Source organism: Protomyctophum bolini, assembly GCF_963924005.1.
Source record: "Protomyctophum bolini genome assembly, chromosome: 4".
NCBI lineage: Eukaryota > Metazoa > Chordata > Actinopteri > Myctophiformes > Myctophidae > Protomyctophum > Protomyctophum bolini.
Window position 1 is genome coordinate 46563961 of NC_137865.1, and position 14043 is coordinate 46578003.

At 44.5% G+C, this 14043-nt stretch overlaps 1 protein-coding gene across 1 annotated transcript; it reads left to right on the forward strand.

Moving 5' to 3' along the window:
- Positions 1-7150: 7150 nt before the first annotated feature.
- On the forward strand, positions 7151-12999 carry LOC308314630 (acidic mammalian chitinase-like; the record flags this gene model as incomplete). The annotated part of the gene is made up of 11 exons (XM_080762262.1): positions 7151-7177; positions 7622-7651; positions 7797-7998; positions 8229-8285; positions 8592-8742; positions 9340-9464; positions 9661-9787; positions 10297-10479; positions 11178-11297; positions 11728-11866; positions 12722-12999. Exons 1-11 carry the CDS (start codon positions 7153-7155, stop codon positions 12997-12999), a joined length of 1437 nt encoding a protein of 478 aa, XP_080618388.1. The 5' UTR covers positions 7151-7152.
- Between the last annotated feature and the right edge of the window lie 1044 nt (positions 13000-14043).

A 14043-nucleotide genomic window follows, 5' to 3' on the forward strand; every position in this document is an offset into this window, starting at 1 on the left:
GGTCACACGGTTCAACGTTGTCTTACGTTGTTCTTTAGGTGTATTTGAGCTTGGCAATCCAAGACCATGTTGTCTAGCAATCACAGATGAAATAAAATAAATGATAGGAGTGGTCCTGTCTGTCCTGTATTTGTCCAGCCGTTATATCTCCAACAGAGTGTTGATCAATTCTGAAATTATGATGAAAATTAAAAAGACAAACTGTTTGTTATTGCAGTAGAACAGAGTATTTCAGATACATGTGTGTTGTGGAAATTGAAAATTGCGGAAATTGCGGAAATTGGAAATAGCGGAAATTTTGAAATTGTGGAATTGCGGAAATGGAAATTGCGGAAATTGTGGATTTGCGGAAATGGAAATTGGAAATTGCGGAAATTGGAAATTGTGGAATTGCGGAAATGGAAATTGCGGAAATTGCGGAATTGCGGAAATTGATGAAATGGAAATTGCGGAAATTGCGAAATTGCAGAAATTGCGGAAAAACACTCAGCTAATTTTCCGCAACACTCCGCAATTTGCTAATGTTTCTCATACTCCGCAACACTCAATTTTTCCGGTAAATACAACACATTGAGCAGGGCACTGCAGGGAGTTGAACCCCGTTCCGGTAAACCAGAAGTCCGACACCAGTGCCTTAGCTTTTGTGTATTCAACTATTTGGGTAACATGTGAGCTTTATCCTCTAATTCATGGGCCTGGATATGTTTTCTCCAGAAATTCAAAAAACGATCGTTTCTTTCATTTTTTCATTTTTTTCAAATCCTCAAAAATGATGAAAAACGGCGTAATATAGTATGCCGTACGATATGGCATATGAAATATTAAAAAGACAAACTGTTTGTTATTGCAGTAGAACAGAGTATTTCAGATAGGGAATCATCGTCATCATATAGTATGGAATAATGCTGTAGAATCTTTTGCTCCCAGACAGCGTTTTTGGTGAAAACAAGCTATATTCAACTGCCAACAATAACTAAAGAACAGAACATCGCAGTGACGCATGTTTTTCCCCGATGAAAGCAGAGATTCGTGTTTCATTTGAGATATTTGGTGTTGATTACATTGTCATAGAACAAAGACGCTGGCAGTGCATTGCTTAAAACTTCTATAGAAATTCTAGACGGAAATTAATTAATGGTGGAACTATTTCCACCATGGCACATGGTCTTAACTTGCACCTTTTCTACAGGGCGCATTTTGTGGTCACATGTGTGTTGGCGCCTGCGGCAATTAAACCAATCAAAGTGTCCGCTCCATGTGACACGTGAGACCCATATTCCTGTCGAAGTGGCAGAAGAAGACGCACCAAACGTTTTTAGTGACAAAACCAATGTCCTCATTATGAAGTAAAGTCGGTTCGGCTCGGCTCTGTAGAGCCTACAATGTGATGTAATTTGGCCTGTAGAGCCTACAATGTGACGTCATTTGGCTCTGTAGAGCCTACAATGTGACGTCTTTTGGCTCTGTAGAGCCTACAATGTGACGTCATTTGGCTCTGTAGAGCCTACAATGTGACGTCTTTTGGCTCTGTAGAGCCTACAATGTGACGTCATTTGGCTCTGTAGAGCCTACAATGTGACGTCATTTGGCTCTGTAAAGCCTACAATGTGACGTCATTTGGCTCTGTAGAGCCTACAATGTGACGTCATTTGGCTCTGTAGAGCCTACAATGTGATGTCATTTGGCTCTGTAGAGCCTACAATGTGACGTATTTGAGGTTCTGGGGGAGGGGGGGAGGGTACCGTCCTAAAGTCGCCTCTTCGGTGCTACTGAAAATTTCTGACGAGCCGAAATCATTTCGGCACTATACAGCGGTAAAATAGGAGTATGAATCGGCCCTTAGAATCTATGGGAGAAGCATTAATAATGTGATATACTGTACAGTGATGTTAAGAGGTGTCCAATCTCTCATTACAGAATCTAAATAATGTCTCATGTCCATTTATCTTTGAAGGTGTGGAAAAGGCCTGGGTTTAATGAAAACCCATAATAATGACAACCTTTATTTGACTTCTGATTTTCAGCGAATCATAACATTATTGAATGACACTTGAAAGTTATCAGCACAATTATTGTGGCAAAGCCATGTTTGACCAGGCAAATGAGGTGACCGCTGATTCATCAGAATAACACAGCCAGATCAAACATGGTTTACAGATATGGAGCGTATATATAAGAGGCTTCTGGCCTTCAGTTATAGTTGTACAGAAGGCAACATGGTCAAGCTTCTCATCTGCGTTGGTAAGCTGAGACACTGTTGAGAATAAATTCTGCCATTTTGTCTTTGCAGAGTAAAATTAACTGTAAACGGAATGGAATATATTGTTAGATAATTGTTTAACATCCTGATACATATGACGCATAAAGGCTCATTCATACTCTCATAATAATACATATTTTGTCATAAAGCCGCATTCTGGAACTTCATTGTGTAATGTCTATCGTTTTCAGGGGAAAAAGGGGGGTGGGGGCAGAGAGAAAAGACAAAGAAGTATGAAAATAAACAGGTCGATTATGTTAATGAATTCAACATTATTTTAAACAGTCTATAGAGGTAGAGTATGTGTTAATACAACACATGTACATCATAACAGCATAATTATAATAGTGGTAGCGCTTTCCTTACTGAAACAACCAACCCCCATTTTCATCTCTCTCTCTCTCTCTTTCTACAGGACTGGTGTTCCTGCTGCATGTGCAGCTAGGTAAGACTTGGTCCACATTTATATGGTGGTGTGATACTCTCATTTATATGGTGGTGTGATACTCTCATTTATATGGTGGTGTGATACTCTCATTTATATGGTGGTGTGATACTCTCATTTATATGGTGGTGTGATACTCTCATTTATATGGTGGTGTGATACTCTCATTTATATGGTGGTGTGATACTCTCATTGATATGGTGGTGTGATACTCTCATTTATATGGTGGTGTGATACTCTCATTTATATGGTGGTGTGATACTCTCATTTATATGGTGGTGTGATACTCTCATTTATATGGTGGTGTGATACTCTCATTTATATGGTGGTGTGATACTCTCATTTATATGGTGGTGTGATACTCTCATTTATATGGTGGTGCGATACTCTCATTTATATGGTGGTGCGATACTCTCATTTATATGGTGGTGCGATACTCTCATTTATATGGTGGTGTGATACTCTCATTTATATGGTGGTGTGATACTCTCATTTATATGGTGGTGTGATACTCTCATTTATATGGTGGTGTGATACTCTCATTTATATGGTGGTGTGATACTCTCATTTATATGGTGGTGTGATACTCTCATTTATATGGTGGTGTGATACTCTCAAACACAAGATGGAAATCACACCCGTGTGAAGTGACTTCACATCGTACTTCATCATGACGTAACATGTCAATTTGCTCGTCCACATATAGACGTAAATTCTCCATTCAGTGTCAACAAGATTTGTTTTTGCACCGGCTGAAAATGAAAGCCTGCTGGGTATCGCTGCTAATGGGAATTTGAATGTAATGTTTGTGTAAAACGAAACATCTACACTAATAGCTGAATATATAGGAGGCCCTTTTCCCCTCACTGTATATGTTTCTTTTCCCTTTTTACCTCCTTTATGATGAATTCCCGTTCTGTTCTTTGTCTATATAGAAGGGTCTATTTGTACGTCTCTAAATGTTTTGATGAATTGAACATGGTGGACCCTCTTGTAAACAAGTGTAATACTTTATTGGGTCGGACGTCCACTCACAGTCTTTGTATTGAGTTTGTGCTTGAAATGTACTGTAATTCCGCAAACTGTTAATACATATTTAAATCAATCAATCAAAAACGCCTTTTGGTGTTAGCATTATGTTATGCTTTAGCTATTGAAAAATAGCAGATCTACAAGCTCATAGCGCGCCACTCGGTGGCGCGCTATGAGCTTGTAGATCTGCTATTTTTGAAAAATCGAACGAACGACTGACACAGAAACATAGCTTTTTCAGAAAACTGTCAGGATGTAGAAGAATTTTTTTTAGAATCTGATCTCAGGTCAGAATGGGATCATAATACTCACTGTATATCTCTCACATACATCTCCTATATATAGGATCCTCCTACAGACTCTCCCAGCCCCTGATCCCTGATCAGCCTCAGCTGCCGCCGCCTCACATCCAGCCCATGCAGCTGAAGCCAATGGTCAAGCCCAGCGGAGACGGCGGCCCGTCTCTCTACTGCCGCTGCCTGCCCGACGGCTTCTACGCCGACCTCAGCGACCACGCCCACGCCCACTACTACCAGTGCTACCAGGGGCGCACCTACCCGCAGAGCTGCGCGGGCGGCCTGGTGTTCGACACCAGCTGCAACTGCTGCAACTGGGCGTCCTCCTGAGCCAGGAGGAACGATGGTTCCGCACGTTGTCTTACTGTATACGTTTAGGTGTATATTGGAGCATGGAGGGTTAATCCAAGACTATTATGCTGTCTATATAGCGATCGCTGATGGAAGTGAAATAAATGATGGGATTCAAAACTACCAGTACTGTCTAAAGTTTTTTTTCTTTTTTCTCTCCTGTCACAATTATTAACTATACGGAAGGAAAATGAATATGACATTGTCTTCACAACTCATGTACAGCTTCCGCACATTTTAAGCTAAACTTTCAAGGTCCAGCTAGCCAGCCACCCACCCAGCCAGCCAGCCACCCCCACACATAACTCCGTATGGGAGTGGTTGCACCACTCAAAAATACACAGGGGTGAAAAATGGGTTACAAAAATCGTGGGATAAAAAAAAAATATATAAAAATAAAAAAATACACAGGGAAGACATATTTGAATATTAACCATACCTGGGGTAGACCCCCAGGATAGCAATGATAACTCCTATTCAAAACAGAACAAGTATACAAAAATCACGGCACTCAATCTTTAACGTATACCTATTTTTATGGTGTGACATCATGTCATTGTACACGACGGTCTAAACTTGCACCTTGGATCTAAAGGGCATATTATCAACGGTCTTAACTTGCACCTTGGATCTAAAGGGCATATTATCAACGGTCTTAACTTGCACCTTGGATCTAAAGGGTACAACGGTCTTAACTTGCACCTTGGATCTAAAGGGTACAACGGTCTTAACTTGCACCTTGGATCTAAAGGGTACAACGGTCTTAACTTGCACCTTGGATCTAAAGGGTACAACGGTCTTAACTTGCACCTTGGATCTAAAGGGCATATTTCCGGCACATTATGGAATGTTGAACTCCAAGCTCCAAGCAATCAGTGTTGTTTTTGGCAGCAAATTTAGATTTTAGTTTTAGTCATAGTCTCTTCAATGGTTTTCATTTAGTTTCAGTCACATATTAGTCACCTGGAATGTCTAGTTTTAGGTCACATTCTCACCTAATACTTCGGTAGACTCATGCGTATGGTCGGGGATTTTGGGATTCTTGCATATTTAATTGCCTGCGGTTTGCCTTCACACTGTCATTCGCAGCAATTGGAAACGCAGCAGGGGGGACCTTTATCAATGTGTTCCATTCATAAACTAGCCTACACAGTGAAATCTATGGTGATAAAATTACACTCATAACGTGCATGTGTCGTGCCGTCTGGGACCCCCTCTCTCTCTCTCTTTCTCTCTCTCTCTACGCACTGTTCTTTTGGCACAGCGCTGCATGAACCCACTGATATAACTCCCCAGTCCCCACACAGTGACAGCACTCCATGTTTACGGCACGCACGCACAGACAGACAGACAGACAGACAGACAGACAGACAGACAGACAGACAGACAGACAGACAGACAGACAGACAGACAGACAGACAGAATATTCTGTAGGCTATAATAGGCTACACTGCAGTGTTTTTTGCGAATGCAGTGAGCACTTACTATGAGACCTAGCAGATCATGTCTGTCTGTCTGTCTGTCTGTCTGTCTGTCTGTGTGTCTGTCTGTCTGTCCCGCTTTTGTGCCCATATATGGAGCTGAGTGATTTGTGTCACCATGACTCAGCCATAACCATATAAGGAGTCCCCAAAGCAGCTATAGGTCCAAAACCCAAATATGTACGAGCTGCGTTCGCTTCCCGCGTTTGCGCGTCTTACTGGTATGTGTTTTCTTAAGCAATTGATTAATGTACACGTCCTCATTTCGATCAGGGCTTCAGTCTCCTCATTCGACCACGTCTATCCACAGTAACGGGACATCTTTGCGCTGCGTAAAATATGCCTTCTCCGTCTCCAACTGTGTTCAGCTCCTCACCCGCCACATTGTTTGCTTCATTTCCTTTATTTACTGCGGATTGCATTCACACCTGCACCAAATCGTAGTCAAGTGCGATTGGAAGCGAAGCGAAACCCCCGTTTTTGGGCGGAGTAAAATGCGGTTCTTTGCTGCGCATTAGGATTCGAATGAGCCTCCACACCTGCCAAACGAAGCGCACTTTCTGAAAATGCGCAGCAGGATTCGTTTTAATCGCAGCAAAGCTCTCTGGTGAGAATGTGACCTTAGTCGACTAAATATCATGAGATTTTAGTCGACTAAATATCATGAGATTTTAGTCGACTAAGATGTATTTTGGTGGGCCTTGATGCCGTCGTAATGACTGTTTTTATGCTTGCTGAAAATAGCCGATCTACAAGCCCACAACGTGTCGCGTGTGGGCTTGTAGATCTGCTATTTTCAGCCCTTTATCACGAAGCACATAAACATCATCATTTATATAATATCATTGAATGACCCTTGAAAGTTATCAGCACAATTAATGTAGCAAGGCCAAGTCTGACCAAGCAAATGAAGTGACTGCTGATTCATCAGAATAACAAAGCCAGATCAAACATGGTGTTACTGATATGGAGAGGAATGGGCCGTATATATAACCCATTCTGACCTGAGATCAGATTCATACGAGGTTGCCCACTGGACATACACTGGTCTGATGAACCCATTCTGACCTGAGATCAGATTCTAAAAAATGTCAGTCGTTCTTCGATTTTTCAAAAAAATAGCAGACCTACAAGCTCATAGCGCGCCACCGAGTGGCGCGCTATGAGCTTGTAGATCTGCTATTTTTCAATAGCTAAAGCACGACATGATGCTAATACCAAAATGGGTTCCCGTTCAGAATGGGATAAGAGGCTTCTGGCCTTCAGTTATAGTTGTACTGAGGCAACATGGGCAAGCTTCTCATCTGCGTTGGTAAGCTGAGAAACGGATCCTCCATTTGTCTTTGCAGAGGAAATTAACTGTGAAACCGGTCAATTATGTTAAAGACTATAGCCTACCTACAACATCATTTTAAACATGACATCTAGTCGAGTATGTGTTAACACTATAGCATGACTGAAGTAAAATGAGACACACAAGTAGCATGCATGTGTGCTTAAATTCATATTTAGAAAATGTTTCAGATGTCAAACATTTCTGAGATGATGGAATTATGATGGTCATGGAAGGGGAACCTTCTGAAAGCTTCATGGGCTCAAAGATAATAAACTTCAAAATCTAAAAAGAAAAGGGTCAAAATGACCTCTCAGACATGCAACAACGGAGCAGTACAGCATCGAATATTGGTCTATAGTGTTTTCCCTATACTTAAACAACCAACTCTCTCTCTCTCTCTCTCTCTCTCTCTGTCTGCAGGGCTGGCTCTCCTGCTGCACGTGCAGCTAGGTAAGACTTTGTCCACTCTGTGTGATCGGCTAAACCCTCAAACAGCAGAATAAAGAACAACAACAACAACAACAAGAAGCCCTTATATATAATATAAGTTATAACTGTGTGTGTCATGTGTGTGTCTCTCTCACACCTTGCATAGGATCCTCCTACATCCTCTCCTGTTACTTCACCAACTGGGCCCAGTACCGTCCCGGCGCTGGGAAGTACATGGTCAGCGACATCGACCCGTGTCTCTGTGACCACCTCATCTACGCCTTCGCCACCATGACCGACAACCAGCTGAAGACCCTCGAGTGGAACGACGTCAAGCTCTACGGACAGGTCCAGGCTCTGAAGAAGCAGTGAGTATACACACACACGCACACGCGCACATGCACACACACACACACACACAGCTCTACGGACAGGTCCAGGCTCTGAAGAAGCAGTGAGTATACACACACACGCACACACGCACACGCACACACACACACACACACACACACACACACACACACACACACACACACACACACGCACACACACACACAGGCGTGAGAATTCAATGTATATTTTATTTTTTGTTCTTCAGGAACACCAACCTGAAGACCATTCTGGCCATTGGCGGATGGAACTTTGGCACCGCACCGTGAGTATTTAGACATGAGGTCAATAGGTCAATGGGTCCAGAGAGTATTTAACCCATTCTGACCGGGAACCCGTTTTGGTGTCGGCATCATGTTATGCTTTAGCTATTGAAAAATAGCAGATCTACAAGCTCGTAGCGCGCCACCGAGTGGCGCGCTACGAGCTTGTAGGTCTGCTATTCTCTCAGGTCAGAATGGGTTAACATGAGGCCCAGTCCAGGTCCAGTGACACGACGAAGCCTCAGCAAAAGATGAAGTATAATACCGTACCGGTATAATTATGTCTTGTCTTCTCTCTCTGTCTCCAGGTTCACACAGATGGTGTCCAGTTCTGCGAACCGCCAGACGTTCATCAGCAGCACGGTGGCGTTCCTGCGTCAGCACGGCTTCGACGGTCTGGACATCGACTGGGAGTACCCGTCCGGGCCCAGCAAGGAGCTCTTCACCGTCTTCGCTCAGGTCAGGCCGCCGTTAACCCATTCTGACCTGAGATCAGATTCATACGAGGTTTCCACTGGACACACACTGGTCTGACTAACTCATTCTGACCTGAGATCAGATTCTAAAAATGTCAGTCGTTCTTCGATTTAAAAAAAATAGCAGACCTACAAGCTCGTATCGCGCCACTCGGTGGCGCGATATGAGCTTGTAGATCTGCTATTTTTCAATAGCTAAAGCATAACATGATGCTAACACCAAAATGGGTGCCAGGTCAGAATGGGTTAAACCATTCTGACCTGAGATCAGATTCATACGAGGTTTCCACTGCAAAATGTGTGACAACTCGACCTGGCAGAGAGACCTTTTGTAGTTGAATCTGTGTCCATATAGTTAAAAGGTATTATTAGTGTACAACACGTATGGTATGTTAACAATGCTATATTGAGTCATTCTCTCAGGAATATATAGACAGTATACAGTAACACTTAGTTGGACTGTACTTGGACTGACTTTCAGATTCAGATGGAACTGTATTTTTCCTGCTGGAGATTTGCTTGCTTTGCTTTAGAAGTACAAAGTAATGAAACATATGTCAAACCTCTCCACCACCACCAGGAGGCGGTGGCCGCCTTCGAGGCTGAAGGTAAGCAGACCAACCGTCCTCGTCTGATGCTCACGGCGGCGGTCTCTGCAGGACAGGGAATCATCGATCCTGGATACCAGGTTCCCCAGCTCGGAGCGTCAGTATAGATAACACACACACACACACACACACACACACACACACACACGTTTAGCTTTATTATGCAATTGTGGCTCAGGCGTGACGGTGAGATGGCCGACGTGGAAGCTTACAAACAAACATACGCACGCGTCGCACGCACGCGTTGCATCATGCACACGTTACGAAACCCCTGCGCTCCTTTCACCATGCAGTGCCCTGGACTATTTCCATGTGATGACCTACGACTACCATGGCTCCTTCTCCAACGCGCTGGGAGAGGACAGCCCACTGTACAAGGGCCCGGCTGACAGCAAAGTCTGGCAGCAACAATTCAATGTGGTGAGTGATGAGGTTCCTTGTTCATAATTGTGTTAACTGTGAGTGGACGACCCAATTAAGCATTACACTTGTTTACAAGGGGGTCCACCATGTTCAATTCATCAAAACATTTAGAGACGTACAAATACACTTCCATAATTATAGTCAAAGAACAGAACAGGAATTCATCATAAAGGAAGCAAAAAGGAAAAAGAAACATATACAGTGAGGAGAAAAAAGGGGGGGGGGCGGTGGGTGGGGGGGATTCAGATTTTACAGGGGCCAGTTTCGAATTGCAGCTAGCCGTCCGTAGGTGCCCTTTGAGAGCGGTTTTGAAGGAGTCGAGGGATTCACACGTCTTAATGACTGTATAGGTAGGGCGTTCCACATTTTGGTGGCATATAGTATAGCGAAAATAATTTAGTCCCTTGTTTGTGCCGAATCTGGGTTGTACATGGTTTGTTGCACTCCCTCTGGTGTTGTGGGTGTGAACAGTCGATGCTATAGTATATGTCTCCGTGTCCATATAGGACTGGACTATGAACTACTGGAAGAGCCAGGGCGCTCCGGCTGAGAAGCTCCTGGTCGGCTTCGCCACCTACGGCCACACCTTCCTTCTGGCCTCTTCCGACACCGCCGTGGGCGCTGCGGAGAGTGGAGCTGGACCCGCTGGACCCTACACCCGTCAGGCCGGGATTCTGGCCTACTATGAGGTACTGTAGCTGGACCCGCTGGACCCTACACCCGTCAGGCCGGGATTCTGGCCTACTATGAGGTACTGTAGCTGGACCCGCTGGACCCTACACCCGTCAGGCCGGGATTCTGGCCTACTATGAGGTACTGTAGCTGGACCCGCTGGACCCTACACCCGTCAGGCCGGGATTCTGGCCTACTATGAGGTACTGTAGGGCCAAAGACAACACCAGTGTTATAGCCGGTATAACGTTGGGTCTACATGTGCATAGTCTACTTTACTTCACCTTGCCATGCATGTTGTCATACAGCCAGGCTTATTTTTCCATGAATAATGTGGCAATAAACAGTGGCGTGCAGCACAGACATTTAGAGGGGCAGGTGCTCAAGTGAAAAAAGAGCACCTTTGTGCAGCGCATTTTGGGGCGGGAACCCATTTTGGTGCTTTATAGCTATTGAAAAATAGCAGATCTACAAGCTCGTAGCGCGCCACCGAGTGGCGCGCTACGAGCTTGTAGGTCTGCTTTTTTTATAGAAGAACCACTGACATAGAAACATAGCTTTAGATTGTGGGGGCCTAAATAATATAGTAGAAGCGTTTTTTTAAGAGCAAAATTGCCAAAAGGGCAGGGGGTGCTCTAGCACCCCCTAGTGTGTGTGTGTGTGTGTATGTGCACGCCACTGGCAATAAAGTACCTTCCTCTCTGCCTTCATTCAGATCTGTGACTTCCTGAAGCACGGAGGCACCGAGGCCTGGGACGCCCCCCAGGACGTGCCTTACGCCTACAACAGCAAGACCTGGATCGGATACGACAACGCCAAGAGCTTCGGCATCAAGGTGCAAAATTAATCATTTGACATACTGTACTGTATTGTCAATGTCAACGCTCTGGATTCGTTTAGCCATTGTCTACTGTTTTTGGTGTTTCCTGTGAGACTTTTTGTCTCGCTCCCTAAATGGCCGGAGGTCCGGGATAGGGACGTACCGTACGTCCCTCTGCGTACATATATATGCGTCTCTGTGTCTTATTATCAACAATAAGCGACAGGTGAAGTTAATTGAAATTACCTGCAATTAGTATCGCAACTTTACCTTTGAGACTATATAGTGATGACATGACACGAGAGTTGAATTAAGGCCCATGCGTTGGTTGGCACGTTAATTGATTTAGCAGATTATTACTTCAAAGTTATAGCTGTCCACATAATATATACAGTATATCCCCTACTCGGGGCCTTGTTTACTCCTCGGTCCGTCTACTCTCCAGGCTGACTGGCTGAAGAAGAGTGGCTTTGGTGGAGCTTTTGTCTGGACTATTTGCATGGATGACTTCAGCGGCCAGTTCTGTGGCCAGGGCAGATACCCGCTGATCGGCACCCTCAAGAGTCACCTGGGGACCGGAGCTGGTAACACGCACGCACGCACGCACACGCGCACGCACTCACGCACGCACGCACGCACGCACGCACGCACGCACTTGCGTCCACATCCATGCTTTCTAACCCTACACAACGTTTGCGAGCCAGGAGTGGTTTTAAGCTCCTTTTCACTTTAAAGTTGAACACTTTAATTTATTTGAATACTGATACCATAGACATTGATGTAGTAAGTGTGGTAATTTGTGACGATGCTGAAGTTGTACCCATGAGTGCCGAAAGGGAAATATACAAGTTCACTGCGAGTCACTTTGTACAACGCTCCAAGCTTGTACTATTTCTTTGTTGTTTAAAAGAAGTGTGTACATGTACACAAATATTTTCTTGTGGGGGATCCCTCGTCCCTCCTCGGCACAAATCATTTTCAGATGGTGGTCCTTGGCCAAATACTATATCATTTTGGGAATCCTTGGCACGGAAAAGTTTGAGAACTTTAACCGATTTAGAAGACATTTGTAGAAACTAGAATCGGCCTCAGAGGTCTTAACCCATTCTGAACGGGAATCCATTTTGGTGTTAGCATCATGTTATGCTTTAGCTATTGAAAAATAGCAGACCTACAAGCTCATAGCGCGCCACCGAGTGGCGCGCTACGAGCTTGTAGGTCTGCTATTTTTTTTTTAATCGAAGAGCGACTGACATTTTTTGAATCTGATCTCAGGTCAGAATGGGTTCATCAGACCAGTTGTGTGTCCAGTGGAAACCTCGTATGAATCTGATCTCAGGTGGTCAAAATGGGTTAAAATAGGTTAACATTTCTACACAGACTCCGTCAGACTTCCATCTCTTGATAATATACGTATATGTCCTCTGTCTCTCATGCAGGCTGCAAAGCTAGCCCACAGCCTCTGCCCCCAGTCAACCCCACCAAGCGCCCAGCACCACAGCCACAGCCTCAGCCTCAGCCACAGCCTCAGCCCAAGCCTAGTGGAGGAGGAAGCACTGGAGGATCTGGATTCTGTGCCGGCAAGACTAACGGATTCTTCCCAGACCCCACCGACCAGAACCACTACTACCAGTGTTCCCAGGGCCGTACCTACCAGCAGAGCTGCCCTGCTAGCCTCGTGTTCGACACCAGCTGCAACTGCTGTAACTGGGCTTGAAGGAGGAGAAGGAGCTCGTGGTTCTAAACTTTGTCTTTGTTGTTGTTACAATTTTAGTTGTATTGGAGCTAAACTGGGTGTATGTTAATACACACCCAGACCATAGCTGTCTAGCAATTACTGATTGAAATAAAATTAATTATGGTATTCAAAGCAGCTATAGGACTGATGTTTTTCCTCATTATTCCTTTTGTTCATACCGTCAACTTATTATTAAATTCCCATATAACAAATACATACATAAATGGATGCACCTGGGACGTATCCTCAGTGATGTATACCAAGGTCATCACCTGGGACGTATCCTCAGTGATGTATCCCAAGGTCATCAGGGTTTCGGGTCTCGCAACATCATACCCCTAACTCAGGTGACCCAGCCGGGAGTGATCAAGTCCCGACTTACGTCCCAGTAGCTACCCTCGAAAAACATAGTTCCGTGTGATAGAGGGGTCACAAATGCGCTTACCCGGCGTCCCTCAGGGCTCTATTTTAGTGTCAGTGCTTACGCTTCGAACGCTATCAATGCACTGAAAGGGCACGTCAGTAGAGCCTTCTACTGAAGGCCCTCCACACACAGCATGAACTGGAGAGACTGGCCTCGGTCTCACACCTCCACAGTCCTACCTTGACTGATAGCTGGCAGTGGCAGGTCTCCCTACTTATAGGCTAAGCCCCTCCCACTGGACCATACCAAATCCATAACTGAAACCACAATTAAACAAAGTTAATTGTCCGGAGAGTAGGACCACTACCATCTACCAACTATCATGGTCGGGGGGGTAGGACCAAGTCTCATGGGATTTGTTTATAAACATTTTGGTATTTGTTTATAAACATTTGTGATTTGTTTATAAACATTTTGGGATTTGTTTATAAACATTTGGGATTTGTTTACAAACATTTGGGATTTGTTTATAAACATTTGGGATTTGTAAGTCTCATGGGGGGGGGTAGGACCACTCCAGTTGACCTGTAGTAAGTCTCATGGTCGGGGGGGTAGGACCAAGTCTCATGGGATTTGGGATTTGTTTATAAACATTTTGG